The sequence below is a fragment of the Panicum virgatum genome, chromosome 2K (assembly GCF_016808335.1).
Source record: "Panicum virgatum strain AP13 chromosome 2K, P.virgatum_v5, whole genome shotgun sequence".
Classification (NCBI taxonomy): Eukaryota; Viridiplantae; Streptophyta; class Magnoliopsida; order Poales; family Poaceae; genus Panicum; species Panicum virgatum.
This window is the reverse complement of record NC_053137.1, coordinates 64881565-64907085: the sequence shown is the minus strand read 5'-3', so window position 1 is coordinate 64907085 and position 25521 is coordinate 64881565. Positions and strand designations below refer to the sequence as shown.

The 25521-nt window shown below is 52.7% G+C and overlaps 5 protein-coding genes, 1 non-coding gene and 1 pseudogene across 6 annotated transcripts; 2 read left to right on the top strand and 5 right to left on the bottom strand.

The window, feature by feature from the left end:
* Positions 1 to 646: 646 nt before the first annotated feature.
* LOC120696238 (ribonuclease 1-like) lies at positions 647 to 1891 on the bottom strand. Its single transcript, XM_039979367.1, has 2 exons — positions 1554 to 1891; positions 647 to 1459 (listed from the first exon to the last, which is right to left on the bottom strand). The coding sequence occupies exons 1-2, from the start codon at positions 1653 to 1655 to the stop codon at positions 827 to 829; spliced, it is 735 nt and encodes a 244-aa protein (XP_039835301.1). The 5' UTR covers positions 1656 to 1891; the 3' UTR covers positions 647 to 826.
* A 2023-nt stretch (positions 1892 to 3914) lies between these two features.
* On the bottom strand, positions 3915 to 4980 carry LOC120696237 (ribonuclease 1-like). The gene is made up of 2 exons (XM_039979366.1): positions 4845 to 4980; positions 3915 to 4713 (listed from the first exon to the last, which is right to left on the bottom strand). The coding sequence occupies exons 1-2, from the start codon at positions 4935 to 4937 to the stop codon at positions 4045 to 4047; spliced, it is 762 nt and encodes a 253-aa protein (XP_039835300.1). The 5' UTR covers positions 4938 to 4980; the 3' UTR covers positions 3915 to 4044.
* Positions 4981 to 7136: 2156 nt separating this feature from the next.
* Positions 7137 to 7217, top strand: TRNAL-CAG. Its single transcript has one exon. It is a non-coding gene; the product is annotated as a tRNA-Leu (tRNA).
* Positions 7218 to 15956: 8739 nt separating this feature from the next.
* Positions 15957 to 18219, top strand: LOC120694577 (malate dehydrogenase, chloroplastic-like). Its single transcript, XM_039977750.1, has 2 exons — positions 15957 to 16205; positions 16835 to 18219. Exon 2 carries the CDS (start codon positions 16846 to 16848, stop codon positions 18022 to 18024), a length of 1179 nt encoding a protein of 392 aa, XP_039833684.1. The 5' UTR covers positions 15957 to 16205; positions 16835 to 16845; the 3' UTR covers positions 18025 to 18219.
* On the bottom strand, positions 18070 to 19514 carry LOC120694578 (annotated as a pseudogene).
* Positions 19515 to 20345: 831 nt separating this feature from the next.
* LOC120696236 (ribonuclease 1-like) lies at positions 20346 to 21431 on the bottom strand. The gene is made up of 2 exons (XM_039979365.1): positions 21262 to 21431; positions 20346 to 21167 (listed from the first exon to the last, which is right to left on the bottom strand). Exons 1-2 carry the CDS (start codon positions 21361 to 21363, stop codon positions 20535 to 20537), a joined length of 735 nt encoding a protein of 244 aa, XP_039835299.1. The 5' UTR covers positions 21364 to 21431; the 3' UTR covers positions 20346 to 20534.
* A 2069-nt stretch (positions 21432 to 23500) lies between these two features.
* Positions 23501 to 24682, bottom strand: LOC120696235 (ribonuclease 1-like). Its single transcript, XM_039979364.1, has 2 exons — positions 24504 to 24682; positions 23501 to 24372 (listed from the first exon to the last, which is right to left on the bottom strand). The coding sequence occupies exons 1-2, from the start codon at positions 24594 to 24596 to the stop codon at positions 23704 to 23706; spliced, it is 762 nt and encodes a 253-aa protein (XP_039835298.1). The 5' UTR covers positions 24597 to 24682; the 3' UTR covers positions 23501 to 23703.
* Positions 24683 to 25521: the final 839 nt, after the last annotated feature.

The following is a 25521-nucleotide window of genomic DNA, read 5'->3' as shown; positions in this document are numbered from 1 at the left end:
GCCGGCCGCCCCGCTGCTGGGCGACCGGCCCCAGGGACCTTCGCGCAATTTTCTCCGCGAAATTTTTTTAGAAATGCCCCGGCCGCCCCGCTGCCGGGCGGCCAGGTCCCCGGCCGCCCGGCAGCGGGGCGGCCGGGGTATATTGCTGTAAATTTCTAAATCGAAAATATATTTTTTGTAAAAAACGAAAATAAAAAAAACCGCTGCGCAGCTTGACAGACCCTATTTAGGCCCACTAAACTGACTACATGGCCCATTAAACCAAACCCAATTGCCTCACTCCCATCCATGGAGCAGCCCGTGTACCGCCTGTGTGTATCCAAAAGAATTGAAGGGAAAAATCGTTCAAAGTAACACACGTGACCTTCAAAAAAAGAGAGGGAGGGGCGGCGGGGCGGCCGACGGGACACGCTCTCCATGCCGGTCAGTCTATGAAGGAGCTCATGGACCGCATCAAGCAAGAGGCCCAGCTGTGGATCGAGGCTGGAGCACATCGGACTTGGTTGTTATGATGCGAGTCGCAGGTCAATGTATCTATCGACATGTGCGTGGTCGTAGGTCTACTGTATTTCGCGTGAGTTCGAGCGCTCCTCGTTGTTCGTTCTAACAAGCAAACAATTTCTAGGGCGCAAACTTTTCTCAGAAAAAAAAATCAAATCAAATCTCTTATTCATCTGATCAAGACCAGCAGTACAGTTAAGAAATCGAGCTGGAAGAATGGCACAACAACACAAATGCCGATCAGATGCCGCCGCGCGCGCCATGGCCGCCCCGCGTCGCCGGCCGTCCTTCGGGCCACCATCGTCGTTCGTGAGACCGCGCGCGATCAGAAGAGGGGCAGCTTGGCCCTTTCGCCGGAGCACCGGCTGCGCATGTGCAGCGGACAGTCGATGAGGTTCTTCGCCTCCCGGTCGACGCACTGGAACACCTGGTACAGCTGCGTCTGGCCGTCCTTGTCGCGGTTGCACTGCAGGTTCGCCGTGGCCCCGGTCGCCGCGGCGATGGCGTCGCCGACGCCGCTCATGGGGTACGTCTCAGTGTCCGACGGCACGATGCCGGCGCCGGCGAGGATGGCGGTGAGGTTGTGCGCCGCCTTGAGCTCGAGCGCGCGCGCGAAGTAGTCGTGCGGCCGGAGGTTGGAGCAGGTGCCGTGCTTCTTCCACTCGTAGCTCCAGAACTCGAAGCTGTCCCCGCCCCTGCACGACAGCGTCGGCCAGCTCCGGGACAGGGACGCCACCAGGTCCCGGATCTCCCACGGGCTCAGCGCGTTGCCGTCCTCCTCCTCGCAGTACTCGGGCCAGCACTTGCCCCGCCGCCCCACGATGGAGAAGGCGTCGTCGTCGCGGCCATGGCACGTGGCGTAGTTGGGCCACAGCCCGTGGATGCCGAAGTCCGCCGCCGGCTTGCCGGTGTCCGGGAAGCAGCACCCCCTCCACGTGTCGCAGAAGGACCCCGGCCACTGCGCGTGTTCGTGCAGCGAGTTATTGGTTGTTCAGAGAGGGAAAAATCATGTGCCAGCCCAGCAACAAGATAACGAAGCACATCGATCTCACCTGCTGCACAAAGTAGAAGAAATCAAATTGCTCCGCCGTCGACGAGACGGCGAGGAGAGAAGAAAGCAGGACGAGGCCGCAGGCGACCGCGAGCTTCATCATATGGATCCTGCTTGCTGCTCGATCTCGGCGATTTGCTCCACTAATCTCGGTGGGTGTGCAGCGCGATCGATGCGACCGATGACTACTTATAAGTTCTAAGCGTTGACACAATAGCAACTTGGTAACATGTACTGTCTAGATAGTTGTAAGGCGGAGATAGCGTGTAGAATCAGTAGTTCATGTACGGGGGGGAATTGGCAGGGCTAATCCAATCAATAATTACGAGTTCGGTGCCATTGTTTTTCTCGCAATCGCCCTGGAATCTTATGTCGTGGCATCGTTTGTGGAATTCGTGCTCCTTTAACTTGATCCGGTTGCTTCATTGGCCACGCCAGGGTGCTAGGTCAGCGGACAATGGATCTGATGAGCGGGGCATGGGCATGAAACGAAAAAAACGAGTGCAGCAGTTTCTTTTTTATTTGGCAATTGTCAACTGAAACTACCCCTGCCTCGTCTGAACCCTTATCCGACTGCTTGGATCAAATCAAATCTCGAGGCCGGACTCCGATGATGCTGTAGTGTATATCTCGTCGAGGGCTCGGGAGCAATCTTCAGCTCATGCGACCGGAACGAGCGCGTCGAGTACAGATGGCCAAACGGGCGGCCCGGCTGGTGAAGCCGCGGGAGGCCGGAGCGGCAGCCAGACGGACGGCGAGCAGGAGTGAAGCGGCGCCGAGCAGGGGAGAGGAAGCGGTCGCGGCGGACGCGGCTGCGGGTCACGCGGGTGATCCCAGCAGACCTATCACCCACTACAGATTTTATATGATTGGACCTAAACTAGTCCAACAAACTGGCCTATTTATTTTATTTCGGAATAATTTTTTAATTATTCTAGTAATACAAAAAAATTATTTAGAAATTTTTTTTTGTTTCGGAACAAAAAGTAGTTATTAGGCTTTGTGCGATGGTTTGACTGCTAGTAGCCCGAGCGACTCCTAACATTTGCCGTCGGGGCAGCGGCCGGATAATCAGGAGAAGTTAGGGTAGGATTTTTCCTATTTCACCAGGCCGATTCTGATTAAACGGGTCGTGTTCGGGTAGCACTACAGGTCGGAGTGGTGACCCAAGCACGGCCCACCTTTTTTTCGGATTGTGCTTAGGGCCATCCATTTGGCCTGGTCCGTTTGGCCGACTATAGAATCGAGGCGCTCTACTCCGCGCGGTTGCTCGCCATCGGCCTGTTCCACCACGGTGACCGTGGCCTCCCCGCAAACTATAAAGCACGATGTTTGGAGTCCTAAATATGCAATTTTCTCATTTTGATGGGGTTAAACAGTGGTGGATGCAGGATTTTTATATTAAGTGTACATAGAGTAAAAGAGCTGTTATAAAGAAAAAAAATGAAGAATCCATGAAAGAGAGGGGGAGAAAATTAAAATTGCTTTAAACTTTGCTTTGTCGGTATAGTTTTAGAATTGGGGTAGTACAGATAGTAGTCGCTTAAAAAATACCGCTTCTGCTATACAAATATTTCAAATCAAGAACGATGCCTTTTTTTAGACCGCGAGGTACTAAAACTTAGAAAAAAATGCATTACTGACTTCAAATTGCACTTGCATCAAGTACGAACCGATTGCATCATATACACAAATTAAAGTCAGAAACTAGCTAGAATAATTGCTCAACTGAAAGTTGGATATACATGCGGTGGTGTCACGGCTGTGAGCAGCGGCACTCTATCGCTCCTGATATCGCTGGAGCCAAAGAAATAGGGGGTGTGGAGTCAAGAAAAGAAAGATGAACACGGTCCTCGGCTCGTTGTTCTCACTTGGGCGGGGCGGAGCTACATAGGAAAGAGTGGGCCAGAAACGCCCCTGCTTGGGCCAGCTGACAACCAGGAAAGAAGAGGCCAGCCCATAACTAAAGATGTTGTTGTGTTGCTAGATAGGGTTATTTGACATGTTTGGGCTCAATACAAAGCAACGTAACCTGATAAAAAAAAGTCTATATATGTTGTGCTGACTAGTACGATTTTCTACCCAGATTATTAGGTGTACATCTGTACACACGTAAGTACCGCGTCCGCTCCTAAGGTTAACCCACTACATTAACAACTCTCGATCGCTGGACCCTGTGGAGAAGTGTATGTGATGAAATACTCATTGTTTGTGTTTAAGCGAATCAGGCAAGAGACTACTGGTCTATTGGAGTGGAGATAGCTGCATCCGGAAAGACACATTGCTGAATACTGCCACGAGGTTAGCCCTCGTACTGTAAAATAAAGCTGCGTGTAAGAACAATGCAATGAGCTCCCCGATCGTCATGAAGGAAAACACATTATTCGAAAATCCGCTTTCAAACAGCTAACCCACACACAAACACAATGCCGCCGACCGGCCAATAATGCCTTCAGAATTCAGGGGCGTTTTTACATATACACAAACGAGAATCAGAAGAGCGGCAGCTTGAGCTGGTCGCTGGAGCACTTGGTGGGCATGGACAGCGGGCAGTCGATGAGCTTCTTCCCCTGCCGGTCCACGCACTGGCACACCTGGAACAGCTGCGCGTTGCCGTCGGCGTCGCGGTTGCACTCGAGGTTGGCCGTGAACCCGGTCCCCTGCGCGATGGCGTCCCTCACGCTGCTCAGCGAGTAGGTCGCCGTGTCCGACGGCACGATCCCGGCGCCGGCGAGGATCGCGGTGAGGTTGTACGCCGCCTTGATCGCGAGCGCGCGCGCGAAGTAGTCGTGCTGCGCGAGGTTGGAGCAGGTGCCGTGCTTCTTCCACTCGTAGCTCCAGAACTCGAAGCTGCGCCCGCTCTTGCACGACAGCGTCGGCCAGTTCCGGTTCAGGGACGCCACCAGGTCCCGGACCTCCCACAGGCTCAGCGCGTTGCCGTCGTCGCAGAACTCGGGCCAGCACTTGCCCCGCCGCCCCACGGCCCCGGAGAAGAAGGCGATGTCGTCCTCGCCGAGCACGGCGCTGGCGAGCTCCTCCCCGCGGCCGCGGCCGCACTTGGCGTAGTTGGGCCACAGCCCGTGGATGCCGAACTCCGCCGCCGGCTTGCCCGTGTCCGGGAAGCAGCAGCCCTGCCGCGTGTCGCAGAACGACCCCGGCCACTGCAGCATGTGCACCGGCGAACGCGCGCGTCGTTAGAGATCCGGCGGCGGTGCACGCAATGCGCGTTCAGAAACATGCAGCGACAAGAAAGAAGAAAGTACTATCTACTAGCTATATATGGATCGATCACCTGTTGAACAAGGTAGAAGAAATCGAACTTCTCCGCCACGGACGAGACGGCGAGGAGAGAGAACAGCAGCACGAAGGCGATCGAGGTCTCCATCCTTTCCAATTGGCGATTTCCTGCAGCTGTGGTGTTGTGTATAGCTCAGTAGCTGCAGAGAGCCGGCCCAAAGCACTAATGCTTTATATACAACGTTGCAAGAACGACGACATTGCCAACATGTCTACACAAAACCAATAATAACCAAGCGCTTTCTCAAAATTCAAAATTAATAATAACAATACATACCTAAGCGCCAATAATTAATCAATAATTAGCATTGTGCGTTGGATATTGTCGGTACCCCAGGACTGAGGTACCCCCTCTTGCTGTGTCAAGGCAAAAGCCTCGTGGTTATCCTTAACTACGCCCTGACGGACGAGCAGCCGGACCCCTGCTCTCCCGGCCAACGGCCCCGGACCCGTACCCTGCTTGGGAAGGGTCCGGTGACGCCACGTATCCCGAAGGAGGTAGTTCTCAGCCAAAACAGATAGAGCCCCCGGACCTCCCTGGGAGTCCCGGACCCCTGCCGGCTCCGGACCCCAGGTACTACCCGGACCCCTCAGTAGGGAGGGAACAGACACCCCGCCTAGGGGGGTCCGGAGCCGCCACGTGTCCGCAGGCGCAGGTACGAGCGCGGCTGCCAAGCTTCCCCTGGAAGACTTGCCCACTTACCGCATTCAATACGGGAGACGTTAAGTGTGCTCTGCCGCGGCAGAGCCCGAGGAGACTTTTGCCAGGCTGTACTGTTGGTTGCGCGTTACCAAGGTGCACAGTACAGCCGCTGGCACCACTTATGCCACGCGCGTCAGTCTACTATGCCAGTTAGACACGATAACTCGGCGACGGAGTATCATAACGGCTACGCGGTAGACCCAACAGACTACGCCGCAAGCTATACTACCTCAACGGGCGCTTCGCCGATGGGACAGGAGCAGACCCCCCTCGGTCAGAGAGTCTACAAGACGATGAAGAGTATCCGGCAAGAGATTCTCTGTCACTATACCACCATTAGTATCTATCTAGTATAATATACATCAGTGTTGGGCCCACCTGTCGGGGTCCAACACCTGTGTACGCGTCCTTCTTGCTCTATAAAAGGAAGACGCCCGCTAGAGAAGGACTCAGGCCCGGCTGGGCAGAGGATAGACTCATTCATACTAAGTACACCACACAGTGGATGTAGGGTATTACACTCCGGCGGCCCGAACCACTCTAAATTCGTGTGTTCTTGCGTTCTTGCCCCTGAGCTAGATCAGCCTAATAGTTTGGCACTTCCCCGAGTACTCCCTCTCGGGGAATAGGCGGGTGCGTTCCGCCAACCGGCTGTGGCTACCCTCAAAATCCGACAACAGATATTATTGTGCTGTTGGTGGATCCGGTCCAAGGCGAATATGCTAGCAAATAACTATTGGACCGGGCTTTCGCAGAAACAACTCGTGAGTCCATGTAATATATAGAAGAAAACGGCTGGGCAGAGCTAGCTAAGCCCAATCCGCTACGAGTTTGGCTGCAATGTCTTCTCGGTTTCGGAAATTTTTAGGGCATATAGTGTGTACGTGTGAACGTGTGTGCTCATGGCAGCACGTACTTGGTCTGCTTAATTGCTTCCTCGGCCACGCCAGGTGGTTGAAGGAACAATGGATCTGAGCAGCTAATGCACTGCGAAAATGAGTATAGTTATGACGACTTTTTGTGGATATTAATCTACACGTAATGCCTGGCTGCTTGGGCACAGATCGGACGGCTCTTGATTGGGCAGAAGAACGCGGCCTGATCAGGAGGACGACGAAACAGCAACCGAGATTGGCGCTTTGTGCATAGAGAAAGATTATCAACTAACGCTTAGGTCAAAAAGAAATTATATCAAGTGACACTTGATTATTAGTTAATTAAATACTATAGGTTTGTTGGATCGATAAGCTTCAAACAGCGACAACTTGGGGAAATAATGCCGCCCAGTATTACACATTGGTTGAAAGTTCTTGTGGATGCGTTGGTTGAAAGGAACAGTAAAGTTTATTTGACGCAGGACTGATCCACGGTTGAATACATTTGGATGCTCAGATGGCCATGCGAAGGAAAGCGTGCACATAGAGTCACCGCGCCATTCACTTCCAGCTCGCATCATAATGTCTTCAGTACCAGTATCCTAATAAGCTACATGCGAATTTTAAATTTTAAGCCAGTCTGCCTGGCTCCGAAGTTTATGCTTGTTACAATGCGATAATTAAGCTTCTTCTGGATTGACAACAATAAGTCAAGATGGCCGAGTTGGTCTAAGGCGCCAGTTTCAGGTACTGGTCCGAAAGGGCATGGGTTCGAATCCCATTCTTGACAGATAATGTTTTTCGTTTTCTTTTTACCTTTTTTTTTGCGGGTTCTTTTTACCTTTCTTTTTTCGTTCATGCAACATCGCTACCTACAGGTTGAAGTTGCATTGTAACTGTTTCGCCTTTATAAACACAGGACAAAAGCAAGTTCCCGACCCATCATCCTGTCCCATTTTGCATCGCGCCCATGTTCAGATTCAAGCATGTATCAACAATTTGTGTCTGATACATGCATAAATAATAGTATTTCAATTCAAAGTGCCGCATGAGCATCCAGATTCTGATAAGCCTTGTATCCATTTTAACAAACATTATTGTAATACGCAACCATTTGTACCTTTTCTCGAGAAGCTATATCCAGTAACAAATACAAATTAATGATAAAGCAATTGGGCATGCACAAACTAATAACTACAAACAGCAAAATGATCCCATGTCTTCATTATCAGCATCCGTTTCATTTCAAGAGTAATGAATGAAGTGCAACGAAACAACAGGCCTCCCGTCAGTCTTGACATCAGATCTGTTGCTACTCAATTCCTTTTACATGCTCTCAAATCACTACCGAATCAACTGAAACAAATTAAATATACTACATATCTTTCTTAATTGGGTACCCTTCTTAATTAGCTCCATGTGGATGCTAGAGGCCGACAATCAGTCAAACCTCGAAACAGGGATAGAGCATAACATCCTTCGTAATATCAGGCCATCTTGGGCCACATAAGCAATGAAAAATCAGGTGGGGATCCTCTCCCCTTCCGGTGACCCTTCAAAAAAAACATCCTTCGTAATTTCTTCAGAGTTAACAGAGGGAGAAAATCCAATGCCTACCCGGCCCTCGTCGATTCCAATCCGTGCCACCACCGCTCAGCATAAAAATGTCAAAAATTTGTTTCTATATTACCACAGAGAAGGAAAAACCAGAGCGGGGCGGTGCACCTCCTGCTGACGGCGCCGGCGAAGCCTCCGGCGGCGAGGTGCGCCGCCGTGCCGATGTGGCGCTGCTTCTGATGTTCTACTGCTATCTCTCTCCTTCTCTTTCGATTTTGGGCTCTAATGTGTTCCATTTGGACATGTTAGGTAGAGTCCATTGTTATAAATCTTGTAGTTCAAGCCTCCTACGTGACTGCCTCTGATTTGCGGACAACTGAGGCGGAGGTGCGATTCAGGCTGTGCATCATGGAGGGGAAAGGGCATGGAAGGGGATGTGCGATGCCCGTTGGCTCATCTGAGGAGCAGAGGATGCGTGGCTCCTATGGTAAACGGAGAGAGAGAGGGGGGCACCAGTTTGCTTGGCGGTGGAGGTCGACGGCCGCCTCGCACCTGACATTGCAGTCCTACTGGTCCCTCGCGCGGCCGAGGTTTCGAATCGGCCCATGCAGCCGTGGTGCTGAGTTCGCCCGCCGCCGCCGTCGGGCCTTCGCGGCGGAGAGGTCTGCGGTCAAATTAAAACTCTTAAATTAAGCGTAATGCCTGTCATTTGAACACATCGAGTGTATTAGCTTAATGAGCTAATTTGACGGTTCTTTCTCAACCCATGACCCGATCGAAATAACACCGAAAGTCCCACGCGAAGACGGGCGTAGATGGTACAAGCCTGGTTATTAAAACGATGTTTAAACGTCGTGAAATCGACGTCTAAACGTTAAAACGCCCGTTTAAACGATAAAACATCCATCGTTTCGTTAAAATCTACCCTCTATTCGTTTCGTCGTTTTATCGTTTTAATAACCTTGGGTACAAGCACGACAAAATACTTGAAAATATACAAAGATGACAACCGATAACGAGAGTTTCACATATTGAGTTCCAAACACAAGCTCGCATAATTTACATAAATTACATAATTTACAAACTTTACATAGCGTAGCCAAACTCAAATGAAAAAGAAAACATACAACTACATTACTTCACTGGTTCAGTTCTAACACCACCGGTCAGACCGGCACGTCTCACTGGTCAGACCGGTGCTACCTGGCCTAACCAACTACCGGTCAGACCGGTCCACTGACCGGTCAGACCGGTCAAAACAAAACTGAGGGCTACACACCCTGTCCTCAAGTGTGCAACCCGCCAATCCCTAATCTAAGGGTCTCTATCCACCACTTCCCACTCATCTGCATCTCTGCGGATGAATTTGACGCAGCAGGGGCAGAAATCAACGTCCGGGTGTCTTGTAATAAAAATTGGTGGCAACAAACCCTGAGCAACTAATACTCAGTAAGACTTACCCGACCAGTGGGTATAACTTAGTCCATATACCTAGACATGCGAGGCTTTTGGCTGATGGTTAATTTTCCAGAACAAGCACTAGAAGTAAGTCCTTATTTTTCCAAGTTTTAGCTCTCAATTATATCAATAAATTGACTAATCATCTATGATTTGCAAGGCTACAACAATCAAGGTGAGCAAACATTCATTAAATAATATCAACCCTCATTACATCTCATCTCATTCTTATTCCAATTCCTTTCTACGATGTGACAAAGAGATCAAGTCACTCATAACCGCGAGACACGGCGAATCGATTAAATTTAACCTCGCAAGGTGGACCTAACCAACACGGCACGCAAAATCCCCATCGGACCCCACGCACCGACCTTTCCCCTCCCCGCCTCGAACTACAGGAACCAGCCCAACGACATATGGTCAGCCGAACTCAACGTGAGACCACCAAAAGTAAACCCTCATTTCTCCGCGACTACTCGACTACCCCAGAAGTTGGGTGCGGGTTCCTATACTTTTGAAGCAAAGCAGTACTCGGCTTACCGGTTTCGACTACCTCATACTCCTAGCATGCGGTTAGTATAGTTCAATCCCCGATCAGCACAGTCGACAACGGAACGGTCCTTAATCAACAAAGATGGGGCTACACCTTCCCCCATCCGGTCTCCCATCCCATACCTTCCATCTTGAATATAATAATTCATATACTATAATATAAAGACATCATATATCTCGCGACTGACAGAATTATCACTCGACTTCTATCGAGCCCTATTAAGCATAGCAGTGCTAACGACCTATTCATACTAGTATAAGGCCTAGAAAAACCTAGGGATCATGCAACTAAGGTTTCAAACAATTCCTAAACCTAATGCACAATTATTAGACACATATATAGGTGTCATAATTTGAAATAGTAGGATGTGCACCGGGGCTTGCCTTGAGCCTGCTGCTCAGCACTAGGGTGAGTTGGGCCTTGGGTCGACTCCTCGCGAGCCTCCTGCTGCGGGGCTTGCCCCTGGGGCTCCTGTGCCCCCGCAACCACTTCGTATACCACCTCCTCTGCCGCGGCTGCTACACGTATGCATATGATATGAGTTAATGCAAATACGATTTTATAATTACAATTAACCATCGACCGAGTACAACTACTAAGGACCTACCCCCAATTGCTCTTGTCCACCCAAAAATACCCAAAAACCCGGAGTATCCGGACACCTGCTCGGAGTATCCGGACCTAAACCCGAAATGTCTAAACCACCACAAACCCAGAGTATCCGAACCAATGGACGGACTGTCCGGACCCCTACCGGTCAGATCGATCCTACCCAGATCAAAACCTAGAATCCTTGGCGCGGCAAAAATCGCCCACAAATTTTAAAACCATTCTAGGTACTAGTTCATGGATACATTTGGACGTTTTTTTACCAGAGGAAATCTCCTAAAACCTCCCAGGAAAAGAGATCGGCCGACGCAAGCGTCATACCTTGAGTGAGCTCCTTTGTGCACAAGAACTTGAATCCCGGCCACCCCAGGGAGGAAATAGTGGGAAGGGTGATCCACCACGCCGATTTGATCCTTCCTTGGACTTGGAATCAAGTGGAACGGGTGGATTGGTTGATTTGGGCTTGGAGAGAGGGAGAGCTCGGGGTGGGAGCGTGAGGGAGCTGAGGGAGGTGGGTGAACTGATGAGGAAGAGAGAGAGAGTGATTTAAATATTGTGGGCCCAACCAGTTGAACCCAGTTCAACCGGTCAGACCGGTTGCCCCGACCGGTCAGACCGGTCCGGCTGAGCTGAGACCAAAAACTTTGGTTTTGTGAAGTTTGGTCGTATGGGTTTGTAACTAATGGCTGTGCTTAATCCTAATTATCAGTGATTAACACCTGAGGTGTTACAAAATTCCTCGCACCTGACGTTGGAGTCCTACTGGTCCCTTGCGTGGCCGAGGCTTCGGATCGGCCCATGCAGGCGGCAGCAGCAGCCGCGGCGCTGAGTTCGCCCACCGCCACGGTCGTCGCCGCCGGGCCCTCGCGGCGGCCCGCGGCGCCGGGCTGGAGCGACCTTCTTCCCTACCGCCGGCCGCCCTCGATTCATCATCTCCGGTGAGGCTTCCTTCAATTCCTTGCAAAGAGAGCTACCCCTTGCTCTCCTGGACCGATTCCGGTCCTTACCCGATCGATCCCCCTTCCGCGGGTCCTCTCGACGGAGCTCCATCGCCACCGCCGCCAGACGTCGTCGCCCCGCCTCCTCGCCGCCGCTCCCCACGCAGCGCTTGGCCGGTGAGCTTCGCCGCGCCCTTGGGCAGCTGGTGCGCGCGCGGCCGTCCTCCACTTGCCTCCTGGCCGCCTACCCCCACCGAGCCACTGCAGCATCGCACAACGCGCGCCGCGAGCCTGTGTGCCTAGTCACAGGCCGCGTTCGCACGTTGGGTCAACGCAGCAGGCTGGATACGAACGAGGGCGGCGAGGCAGGGGCCGGGCAAGCGGCAGAGCAGGGGCGGCAACAAGGGCAAGGAGCGGAGCGCGCGGCGAGGCTCAGGCTGGGGCCGAGTGCTGCGGCGGCGAAGGCGGGTGCGGGATGAGGCGGAGGATTCCCATGGCCGTTGGATGGCCCGATCCGACGGCGGCTACTTTTCTGGGCAACGTGGTTCTCTGAGGTGCCAGAGAATCCCTAAGGTCGGATGGCGTTTCGTGTTTTAGAGATTAGGGCTTTTCTTGTATGACGAAGCAACAGTAGTGCTTTCATGAATTGTCTTCATCAATTTATTGTTCGACCTCCGCCCTGTTCGGTTGGGCGAGAGCTGCTGTGCTGGAGCTGCTGGGCCCATCCGCAGACTCAATATTTCCAGCAAGTCCAGTGTTAGATTTATGGGCTTGGCCCATGTAAATAATCCTAATAAATCTCAAAGGCCCATTAGCGCTAAGAGGAGGTACACCATCTATTAGTCCTGTATTGCTAATGGACGAGGGTGTAGGGGGTTTTTCTCTCTTTAAATACGGACCACCTCCCTCATGGAAAAAGTGCACCATAGATCGTTATACGTGGAGTCCCCAAGGTTTGGGAATTCATAAGAAGATCTAATCTGAGTTAGGGTTTTGCCTCCTCTCGTTGCTGCGCCGCCACCGTAGTCTTCTCCATCCCGAGCGCCGGCGTGCACCGGCGAACGGGGGGGCAGGTCTCCGGAACCGCTCGCTCTTGTGATCCTGCACCGGGAGATGGCGAATAAGATTTTTGGGAAGCGCTAAGCGCGACTGCTCATTTTTTCGCCACGGCTCGTCCTCCGTCCAAATCAGGAGCTGCGGCGTACCGTCGTCTGCAACGCCGGTTGTTGCGCTCCGTTCGAAGGACCGTATTCGTCTCGTCTGCACCTTTCGTCTTCCCGGCGGCTCCTGCACAGTACGTATTATGTGATCAGATCTGTTTCATAATCATGTTTTCTGAAATCATGTTTATGATATACGTACTGTCTAGTATGTTAGAGTCATGTATGTTAGAGTCATGCATGTTAGGTTTAATTCTCGTCATGATAAATCTAGTTCGGAAATTAGTATGTTAGAGTCATGTATGTTAGAGTCATGCATGTTAGGTTTAATTCTCGTCATGATAAATCTAGTTCGGAAATTAAATTTACAGTTGTCTATTTTTCCAACATACAGCGCCAGCCACAGCATCAGCCGCGTCAATCAACAGGCTCCTCGTCGTGGCGGCAGCCGCGTTTTCGTCGCTGGCAGTGCTAGTACAATAACAAGAGCACTTTCACCGATTGCTTAGTTTGTTTGACAGTTCCTGGAGCCACCGCTGCAGCTGACCCAATTAAAACCCCTTCCAAGTGTGCCTGCAGATCCCAAACTAGATTCAGACATGTCTGCTAGCTGAAATTAAGTTTTCTGCCAGACAACAGTGCTCAACTTTCACTTCTTCTGGCCCACAGAACTTCTAGAATAGGCTGATACGCGCACACCAGTGCAGTGCAGTGCTGCAATCTGTAGTGTTTAAGGGGATATGCAATATATGACTGATATATGAAGTTTCACACCTCAAGACGACTAAGCGTTTTTGCGAATATGACGCTATTGAATCACACGAACACCGACATGATCCAAACACTAAGAAGAGAAGCATCTAGAATTTGTATTGCTTAGACTTCTTGATTTTATTTTATTTTTTACTTATGAACTCAAGCTACCCAACCGGATAACTGATCTGTCAAATGTCGGTTCAGTGCCAAACTCTATAATGAGTTGCGTAAACCATCAGAAGATTCATCAGCGGCTTTCAATACTAGAATCCGTTCGTATCTCTGCGGCTTTTATATTTCCCTAGTGAAATTTTGTTTCCCTACCTTGTGTTATTCAAACCGTAGGAAAACTTGCCATTACCTAGCAAATTTCTGGTTCCGAGACAGAGGGTTATAGTTATAGCAGGATTGGAACGCCTGTGCTCAAATTTCAGGTGAGTGCATTTGTGCTGGGTTTCCAGTATTTTCAATTGTGAAGAAAAGGTACAGCAATTGAAGTTATCACGGGATGAGCGTCATTCCCTCATCTGTTTACATAGCAACATCCTTCTTGTCGGTATCAGATCTGGGAGAATGGCGGTAAGGGACACAGGTTCACTAAGACCTTCGTACTCAATACTCGTCACCTTCACATTGATTAGGTTCACTATGGTAGTAGATCGGCGCGTAAGTCGCATATCATCTTTTGTCGTGACTTCGGGTTGGGGTGGGTTGGAGCATTGGGCCGACGGGGCGGGTCGGGGCGGGTGGTAGTTAGAGCTCTTGAAATATGGGTAGGGGCGGATTTGGGGCGGGTTCAACCCCATTAGCAGGCGTAGCCTCATTTGAAGATAGAACTCACTAGGGAAAGGAACACCAATACTATGCGCCTTTGCTAATTAAGAAAATGTACTAATAGTAGTTCTTTTCGTGCGGGTTTTTATAAATGCCCAATATCGTGGCTTCCATAAATGAAATTGTTTGTCTGAATTCATCTAACGTGGTCAAGTAGGGCAAGCGGACCCTACAATGCTCATGATATGAAGGAAAGGACTCATTTTGTGGTAACCCTTTTTGTTCATTAATCGCTCATATCAAGTCAATGATTGGAGTGGCATGATGACAGATGTGCGGTAGGGATCTCCCGTTTCTATATATATGGGGAGACGCCATGGAGGTCTTCTGGTGAGGGATGCCTATCTTCGTGAAGCGTTAGCTGGCCGACGATTTGGATAAAAATATGTAAGCAACCCCGATTTGTTTGAATTCATGAATGAACACCTGTCTTTGCCTACTTTTGTCTGAATTCTCAGGCTCTCAGTCTTGTGGCTCAAAAAGGTTGAGCAGGCTGATGCTACCTGCCTGCCCTGCCGTGTCAAGGTGAAGTGGCAGTTAGGTACTTTCGACTTTCGAGACGATACTTCAATTAAGGAAAACTTTTTTGAAAACTAGAGAATCTTTTTGCTATGAGGTTGTTTGAAGATCCAGGAGACAAATGGAGAGGCAAGTAAGTGGGAAAGGTGTTTTTCATACTCCCTCCATCCTAAAACATAGATATGGTGACACATATTTTAAGATTGAAATCTTATAATCTTTGGTCAAGAATTAGCATCACCTAATGTAAATTTTGTTTTATGAAAATATTTTTTTTGTCACTGATTCCGGACGAGTCTGGTAACGGACAGTGGAGGGCGCCGAGTACAATTCGCTAGGCCCAGTGGCCAGGGATTACAAGGGAGAAGCACAAAGCTAAGTCCATATTTTAAAGTACTTTCCTACGGTTATGATTTCGTTGTTAAGCGTTGTAGTTTACCGTGGCAATCCAGACCACGGCTTATATTTTTTGACAGAGGAAACACTCTACTTATGTGAATTATGTGCCTTCCTGAAGAGAACACTACTTTCTTACGATGATGATGTCTATGGAGTTACACAAAAGGGGGGGGGGGGGGGCACCGGCATCCATTTTGAGAAAGAATTAGTGTACTCCACCCATGAACTAAACCAAAGGTCAACTACATTCATTTTGCGAACCTGATGTGGTGTGGGCATGTTCCACCTTTACCCTCCATCTAAAAATGATCAATCCTCTGGTGGATATTCGGATGCTGATGGGGATATTTGAACTCACCAATACTCTGAAGGAAATGAAAGAGTCCTTAATCCTCTGATGTTGATGGTTGGTGGCTTGACCGGCCATGAAAATACCGGCTCTGCTTTCAAGTCACGTTCTTCTTGTAGACAAGGAAAAACACACAAGAAAGATGGAGGGACCCTATTTTTTCAAAAAAAAAACTACCATCTAATTCGCAATAATAAAATTATTTTACTTCCTGTAAATTAAAAGTTCCTCTTCTTAATACAATGATATGTAGCTTTCCTTAATATTCGAGGAAAAAAACAAATTAAGAGCTCTGAACATACTGCTGCTCTAAGATAAGATTCACGCCGTTGTATTGTTTGGACCTGGACAGCAAGCACTGCTGCTATTGGCACATTTAGATCAGGAGATAGTGAACTCCCCCACGCGTTTTAGCTCAAATATCTGCTAGGGAAAAAAATCCAAAACCACAATTATTATCCTCTTCTATTCTAAAGAGATCTGGGCTTCTGGCTCTGGTAGGCTCTCCGCTCCCGTGAGATCGCCAAAACAGCCGAGACTTGACACCGCTCGGCTGTGTGGTGGGGTGGCCTTCTCCCTCCCGCTGGCCACGGCCCACGGGCAGCAGCCACTGGTTCCGTCTCCACCGCTCGTGCTCTCCTGTCAGGTGCTCGGCTCTTCCCTCCATATCCTGCTTACTTCTCTAGTTCTCTGCAGTGTTCCTTGTTCCGCTTGTATGTATGCTCGCTCTTCGCGCGTATGAAATGGCCGGAGCCGAAGCTTTCGGGTGCAGTGTGCGCGAGCGGCTGAGGCGGCGCGAAGCCTCCAAATGTTCGGGCGGCGTGGAGCCGGCCGCGGCAATTGCCGGCGGCCGTCGGTCGTCGCCATCCTGTACGGGTTCGGACGTTCGGTGACCACATATTGGGAACCGGCTGGTCTCTGTTAGTTGGGAAATGGTGAATCCAGCTGGGCTGCCGGCTGCCTGAGCCTGTGTGTCAGTGTGTGTGCCGCGCGGTGGTTATCCGAGTCGAGTCATCGACGTCGCCGGTGTGCAGGGCGAGAGACGGCGAGGGGTGCTGCTGGGTCGGCAGCCGATGTGCAGGCCGGGATCCGGATCGCGACTGGGTTATGGAACATGGATGGGCCGAATCATTCTGCTGGTTATTATTGGGCCTCGCTAGAGTGCTGGCGCACTCGATAAAGCATTTTGTGCTATTGATTTCTCAATTCTACTGTACCACATAAGATTGATTCATCACATCTTAACAACTGAACATTTCTGCATTGTTTCCCCAGAATCCGAAAAAATGGCGGCGCCTGCAACCGCAACCCTATCCTTGGCTTCAGTTCCTTGCAGGAAGCATCAGCTCCGGCGTGGCGCCAGTACCTTCAACGCGCGACAACTCAGTGCTTCCAGCTCCCACTGGCAGCCCTCTGCCACTCTGAGGTGGGGAGTGCCAAGACCACGCGCCGGCGCGGCGAAGCGGGTCATCGTCGCCCAGGCCGGCGCCGGCAGCTACAAGGTGGCCATCCTTGGCGCCGCGGGTGGGATTGGGGAGCCGCTCTCGCTCCTGATCAAGATGTCCCCGCTCGTCTCGGCGCTGCACCTCTACGACACCGCCAACGTCAACGGTGTCGCCGCCGATCTCAGCCACTGCAACACGCAGGTGGAGGTCGCCGGCTTCACCGGAAAAGATGAGCTCGTCGGCAGCCTAGACGGCGCGGACGTGGTGGTTATCCCCGCCGGCGCGCCCCGGAAGCCCGGCATGACGCCGGACGACCTGTTCAGCGTCAACGCCGGCATCGTGAAGGAGCTCGTGGAGGCGGTGGCGGACCACGCGCCGGGCGCGCTGATCCACATCATCACGTACCCGGTGAACTCCACGGTCCCGATCGCCGCCGAGGTCCTCAAGCGGAAGGGCGCGTACGACCCGCGGAAGCTGCTCGGCGTCACGACCCTGGACGTGGTCCGCGCCAACGCGTTCATCGCGGCGGCCAAGGGCCTCCCGCTGGCCGACGTCGACGTGCCGGTCGTGGGCGGCCACGCGGGGACCACCATCCTGCCGCTGCTGTCCAAGGCGCGGCCCAAGGCGGCGTTCACGGACGAGGAGGTCGAGGAGCTCACGGCCAGGGTCCAGAACGCCGGCACCGAGGTGGTGGAGGCCATGGCCGGCGCCGAGTCCGCGACGCTGTCCATGGCGTACGCCGAGGCGCGGTTCCTGGAGGCGTCGCTGCGGGGGCTCGACGGCGACGCCGACGTGTACGAGTGCGCGTACGTGCAGTCCCAGGTGGTGCCGGAGCTCCCGTTCTTCGCGTCCAGGGTGAAGCTCGGGAGGGAAGGGGTGGAGGAGGCGGTGGGATCGGAGCTCAGGGGGCTCTCGGACTACGAGGCGCGCGCGCTGGAGGCCCTCAAGCCGCAGCTCAAGGCCAGCATCGACAAGGGCATCGCGTACGTGCAGCAGCAGCAGGAGGCAGCGTTGAACTGAGCCTGCTGAAGAATTGGCCATCGTCTTGTGTCAGGTCTGGGATGCTGGGCTGTGCCGGTTTTGTAGCACTGCACACAAAACATTCTTTTTCTACTGAAGATTGGAGTTGGACGGAACAATGAAAAGAAAAAAAAAACTCTGAATCTTTGCGAGATGCAAATGCTGAAAAGTGAAAACAACCGGATCCCCTAGAAACGCAAATGGCAGCATCTCAACTCAGCTATTGCCTATTCCCCTCTGAAAAGACTGAAACGCGCGAAAGCATTGTGCTAGAACGGTGGGAACTTGATCGTGTCGGTGCAGCCACGCTGCGCCGGCGGCGGGCAGGGGACGAGGGTCCGGGCGTCGGGGCCCACGCACACGTACACCTGGTACAGCTGCGTCTCGTTGCGCTAGCTCCGGTTGCACTCCACCATCGGCGCCGCGGCCACGGCGTCCCGGACACGGCCCAGGCAGTACTCCGCCTCGTCCGACGGCACGATCCCGGCGTCGAGGAGGGCGCCGGTGAGGTCGAGCCGGGCCTTGAGGTCGAGGGCGGCCCGAAAGTAGGCGTGCTGTGGCATGCCGGAGCAGGTGCCGTGGCGGCTCCACTCGTGGCTCCAGAAGTCCATGGCGTCCTTGCTCCTGCACGACAGCGTCCCCCAGCTCCGGCGCAGGTCGGCCTCCATGTCCGCGATCTGCGGATCGGACGGTCGCGTTGCCATCACCGATGCTGAGCCGCGAGCCATTTTAAGAGATGGACACTTACCAGCGAGGGGGTTGAGAGTGTCCGTGGCGTTGCAGAAGTCGGGCCAGTCCTGTTCGGGGTGGCGGCGTCGGGGCGGCACGCGACGTAGTTTGGGCAGAGGCCGTGGATGCCGAAGTCCGCGGCCGGCTTGTCGTCGCCCGGGAAGCAGCAGCCGGCCTCGGTGTCGCAGTACGAGCCAGGCCACTGTGCAAACCAAAGAACAATTGATCGGTGTACAGGAGTAGCAAAGAGCGCGAGGCCATTGATGCCGGCGAGTTTTACCTGCTGGACAAGGTAGAAGAAATCGAAATCCGTGGCCTTGCAGGCGACGGCGAGAGCAAGCAGGAGGACGGCGAGGGAGCCGTGGTGGTGTAGTGCCATGCTTGCTTTCTGCTCTCGAGCTTCCGAAGCTCAAGGATACTTGGGCTGGGGTCTGTGTCCAGTGTTGGAGTGCTCCCCGGCCGGCGACTCGGCCGTGGAATTATAGGCTCAGCACGCGCGTGCTACAGGGCAATCTCCATTGCAGCGCGTGGGTGCCGATGCACCCGTAGAAAAATAAAAAACAGTGATAAGTCTACTTTTTTACCTTATATGTACCTTCCAGAGCTCAACTCAATGTACTCACAAGGCAAGCGCCGCCACTGGCCATCATTATCACACGGTTTCTGGCATCATTCGGAGAGGTTGGTCGAAGTGGCTTTATGGATTAGGCTAAGCGGGACACGATACTCATTAGATTGTTTTGGCCATACACGCGCGGGAACGGGAAAGAGCTGTGGACACACGTGAAGCACGAGGAAACAGAGCAGCAGCTGCAGTCTGCAGGAGACCAACCTGCCAGCTCATCCAGAAATCCCTTTCGGACAGTTAACCTGCGGATACCTCCAAGCTCCAAGGCTCCAAGAGGATAGGTGCTGTTCAAGTGACTGGCTGCAGGATAACGAGCGGCTGCAGGACGGTGCTGTAGGTTCGTTAAGGCCATCATCACTCTCTACTCTCTAGACGGGCCACAAAGCCCGCCAACAGTTCGGGCCGCACATCACACTCAAGACGGGCTGAAAGATACCATGGGCTTTCCGTTTAACTGCAGCTACGGCCCGTCAGGTCGGGGAGCGGGATTCGCGTCGCAGCGCAGCGCAGCTTGACAGACCCTATTTAGGCCCACTAAACTGACTACATGGCCCATTAAACCAAACCCAATTGCCTCACTCCCATCCATGGAGCAGCCCGTGTACCGCCTGTGTGTATCCAAAAGAATTGAAGGGAAAAATCGTTCAAAGTAACAGACGTGACCTTCAAAAAAAAAAGAGGGAGGGGCGGCGGGGCGGCCGACGGGACACGCTCTCCATGCCGGTCAGTCTATGAAGGAGCTCATGGACCGCATCAAGCAAGAGGCCCAGCTGTGGATCGAGGCTGGAGCACATCGGACTTGGTTGTTATGATGCGAGTCGCAGGTCAATGTATCTATCGACATGTGCGTGGTCGTAGGTCTACTGTATTTCGCGTGAGTTCGAGCGCTCCTCGTTGTTCGTTCTAACAAGCAAACAATTTCTAGGGCGCAAGCAAACAATTTCTAGGGCGCAAGCTTTTCTCAGAAAAAAAATCAAATCAAATCTATTATTCATCTGATCAAGACCAGGACCAGCAGTACAGTTAAGAAATCGAGCTGGAAGAATGGCACAACAACACAAATGCCGATCAGATGCCGCCGCGCGCGCCATGGCCGCCCCGCGTCGCCGGCCGTCCTTCGGGCCACCATCGTCGTTCGTGAGACCGCGCGCGATCAGAAGAGGGGCAGCTTGACCCTGTCGCCGGAGCACCGGCTGCGCATGTGCAGCGGACAGTCGATGAGGTTCTTCGCCTCCCGGTCGACGCACTGGAACACCTGGTACAGCTGCGTCTGGCCGTCCTTGTCGCGGTTGCACTGCAGGTTCGCCGTGGCCCCGGTCGCCGCGGCGATGGCGTCGCCGACGCCGCTCATGGGGTACGTCTCAGTGTCCGACGGCACGATGCCGGCGCCGGCGAGGATGGCGGTGAGGTTGTGCGCCGCCTTGAGCTCGAGCGCGCGCGCGAAGTAGTCGTGCGGCCGGAGGTTGGAGCAGGTGCCGTGCTTCTTCCACTCGTAGCTCCAGAACTCGAAGCTGTCCCCGCCCCTGCACGACAGCGTCGGCCAGCTCCGGGACAGGGACGCCACCAGGTCCCGGATCTCCCACGGGCTCAGCGCGTTGCCGTCCTCCTCCTCGCAGTACTCGGGCCAGCACTTGCCCCGCCGCCCCACGATGGAGAAGGCGTCGTCGTCGCGGCCATGGCACGTGGCGTAGTTGGGCCACAGCCCGTGGATGCCGAAGTCCGCCGCCGGCTTGCCGGTGTCCGGGAAGCAGCACCCCCTCCACGTGTCGCAGAAGGACCCCGGCCACTGCGCGTGTTCGTGCAGCGAGTTATTGGTTGTTCAGAGAGGGAAAAATCATGTGCCAGCCCAGCAACAAGATAACGAAGCACATCGATCTCACCTGCTGCACAAAGTAGAAGAAATCAAATTGCTCCGCCGTCGACGAGACGGCGAGGAGAGAAGAAAGCAGGACGAGGCCGCAGGCGACCGCGAGCTTCATCATATGGATCCTGCTTGCTGCTCGATCTCGGCGATTTGCTCCACTAATCTCGGTGGGTGTGCAGCGCGATCGATGCGAGCGATGACTACTTATAAGTTCTAAGCGTTGACACAATAGCAACTTGGTAACATGTACTGTCTAGATAGTTGTAAGGCGGAGATAGCGTGTAGAATCAGTAGTTCATGTACGGGGGGGGAATTGGCAGGGCTAATCCAATCAATAATTACGAGTTCGGTGCCATTGTTTTTCTCGCAATCGCCCTGGAATCTTATGTCGTGGCATCGTTTGTGGAATTCGTGCTCCTTTAACTTGATCCGGCTGCTTCATTGGCCACGCCAGGGTGCTAGGTCAGCGGACAATGGATCTGATGAGCGGGGCATGGGCATGAAACGAAAAAAACGAGTGCGGCAGTTTCTTTTTTATTTGGCAATTGTCAACTGAAACTACCCCTGCCTCGTCTGAACCCTTATCCGACTGCTTGGATCAAATCAAATCTCGAGGCCGGACTCCGATGATGCTGTAGTATATATCTCGTCGAGGGCTCGGGAGCAATCTTCAGCTCATGCGACCGGAACGAGCGCGTCGAGTACAGATGGCCAAACGGGCGGCCCGGCTGGTGAAGCCGCGGGAGAGCGGCAGCCAGACGGACGGCGAGCAGGAGTGAAGCGGCGCCGAGCAGGGGAGAGGAAGCGGTCGCGGCGGACGCTGCTGCGGGTCACGCGGGTGATCCCAGCAAACCTATCACCCACTAGATTTTATATTATTGGACATAAACTGGTTCAACAAACTGGCCTATTTATTTTGTTTCGGAACAATTTTTTAATTATTCTAGTAATACAAAAAATTTATTTAGAATTTTTTTTTGTTTCGGAACAAAAAGTAGTTATTAGGCTTTGTGCGATGGTTTGACTGCTAGTAGCCCGAGCGACTCCTAACATTTGCCGTCGCGGCAGCGGCCGGATAATCAGGAGAAGTTAGGGTAGGATTTTTCCTATTTCACCAGGCCGATTCTGATTAAACGGGTCGTGTTCGGGTAGCACTATAGGTCGGAGTGGTGACCCAAGCACGGCCCACCTTTTTTTCGGATTGTGCTTAGGGCCATCCATTTGGCCTGGTCCGTTTGGCCGACTATAGAATCGAGGCGCTCCACTCCACGCGGTTGCTCGCCATCGGCCTGTTCCACCACGGTGACCGTGGCCTCCCCGCAAACTATAAAGCGCGATGTTTGGAGTCCTAAATATGCAATTTTCTCATTTTGATGGGGTTAAACAGTGGTGGACGCAGGATTTTTTATATTAAGTGTACATAGAGTAAACGAGCTGTTATAAAGAAAAAATGAAGAATCCATGAAAGAGAGGGGGAGAAAATTAAAATTGCTTTAAACTTTGCTTTGTCGCTATAGTTTTAGAATTGGGGTAGTACAGATAGTAGTCGCTTAAAAAATACCGCTTCTGCTATACAAATATTTCAAATCAAGAACGATGCTTTTTTTTTTAGACCGCGAGGTACTAAAACTTAGAAAAAAAAATGCATTACTGACTTCAAATTGCACTTGCATCAAGTACGAACCGATTGCATCATATACACAAATTAAAGTCAGAAACTAGCTAGAATAATTGCTCAACTGAAAGTTGGACATCCATGCGGTGGTGTCACGGCTGTGAGCAGCGGCACTCCCTCCATATCGCTCCTGATATCGCTGGAGCTAAAGAAATAGGGGTGTGGAGTCAAGAAAAGAAAGATGAGCACGGTCCTCCGCTCGTTCTTCTCACTTGGGCCAGCTGACAACCAGGAAAGAAGAGGCCAGCCCATAACTAAAGATGTTGTTGTGTTGCTAGATAGGGTTATTTGACATGTTTGGGCTCAATACAAAGCAACGTAACCTGATAAAAAAAGTCTATATATGTTGTGCTGACTAGTACGATTTTTCTACCCAGATTATTAGGTGTACATCTGTACACACGTAAGTACCGCGTCCGCTCCTAAGGTTAACCCACTACATTAACAACTCTCGATCGCTGGACCCTGTGGAGAAGTGTATGTGATGAAATACTCATTGTTTGTGTTTAAGCGAATCAGGCAAGAGACTACTGGCCTATTGGAGTGGAGATAGCTGCATCCGGAAAGACACATTGCTGAATACTGCCACGAGGTTAGCCCTCGTACTGTAAATTAAAGCTGCGTGTAAGAACAATGCAATGAGCTCCCCGATCGTCATGAAGGAAAACACATTATTCGAAAATCCGCTTTCAAACAGCTAACCCACACACAAACACAATGCCGCCGACCGGCCAATAATGCCTTCAGAATTCAGGGGCGTTTTTACATATACACAAACGAGAATCAGAAGAGCGGCAGCTTGAGCTGGTCGCTGGAGCACTTGGTGGGCATGGACAGCGGGCAGTCGATGAGCTTCTTCCCCTGCCGGTCCACGCACTGGTACACCTGGAACAGCTGCGCGTTGCCGTCGGCGTCGCGGTTGCACTCGAGGTTGGCCGTGAACCCGGTCCCCTGCGCGATGGCGTCCCTCACGCTGCTCAGCGAGTAGGTCGCCGTGTCCGACGGCACGATCCCGGCGCCGGCGAGGATCGCGGTGAGGTTGTACGCCGCCTTGATCGCGAGCGCGCGCGCGAAGTAGTCGTGCTGCGCGAGGTTGGAGCAGGTGCCGTGCTTCTTCCACTCGTAGCTCCAGAACTCGAAGCTGCGCCCGCTCTTGCACGACAGCGTCGGCCAGTTCCGGTTCAGGGACGCCACCAGGTCCCGGACCTCCCACAGGCTCAGCGCGTTGCCGTCGTCGCAGAACTCGGGCCAGCACTTGCCCCGCCGCCCCACGGCGCCGGAGAAGAAGGCGACGTCGTCCTCGCCGAGCACGGCGCTGGCGAGCTCCTCCCCGCGGCCGCGGCCGCACTTGGCGTAGTTGGGCCACAGCCCGTGGATGCCGAACTCCGCCGCCGGCTTGCCCGTGTCCGGGAAGCAGCAGCCCTGCCGCGTGTCGCAGAACGACCCCGGCCACTGCAGCATGTGCACCGGCGAACGCGCGCGTCGTTAGAGATCCGGCGGTGGTGCACGCAATGCGCGTTCAGAAACATGCAGCGACAAGAAAGAAGAAAGTACTATCTACTAGCTATATATGGATCGATCACCTGTTGAACAAGGTAGAAGAAATCGAACTTCTCCGCCACGGACGAGACGGCGAGGAGAGAGAACAGCAGCACGAAGGCGATCGAGGTCTCCATCCTTTCCAATTGGCGATTTCCTGCAGCTGTGGTGTTGTGTATAGCTCAGTAGCTGCAGAGAGCTGGCCCAAGGCACTAATGCTTTATTTACAACGTTGCAAGAACGACGACATTGCCAACATGTCTACACAAAACCAATAATAACCAAGCGCTTTCTCAAAATTCAAAATTAATAATAACAATACATACCTAAGCGCCAATAATTAATCAATAATTAGCATTGTGCGTTGGATATTGTCGGTACCCCAGGACTGAGGTACCCCCTCTTGCTATGTCAAGGCAAAAGCCTCGTGGTTATCCTTAACTACGCCCTGACGGACGAGCAGCCGGACCCCTGTGGTCCCGAGCCCTGCTCTCCCGGCCAACGGCCCCGGACCCGTACCCCGCTTGGGAAGGGTCCGGTGACGCCACGTATTCCGGAGGAGGTAGTTCTCAGCCAAAACAGATAGAGCCCCCGGACCTCCCTGGGAGTCCCGGACCCTGCCGGCTCCGGACCCCAGGTACTACCCGGACCCCTCAGTAGGGAGGGAACAGACACCCCGCATAGGGGGGTCCGGAGCCGCCACGTGTCCGCAGGCGCAGGTACGAGCGCGGCTGCCAAGCTTCCCCTGGAAGACTTGCCCACTTACCGCATTCAATACGGGAGACGTTAAGTGTGCTCTGCCGCAGCAGAGCCCGAGGAGACTTTTGCCAGGCTGTACTGTTGGTTGCGCGTTACCAAGGTGCACAGTACAGCCGCTGGCACCACTTATGCCACGTGCGTCAGTCTACTATGCCAGTTAGACACGATAACTCGGCGACGGGGTATCATAACGGCTACGCGGTAGACCCAACAGACTACACCGCAAGCTATACTACCTCAACGGGCGCCTCGCCGATGGGACAGGAGCAGACCCCCCTCGGTCAGAGAGTCTACAAGACGATG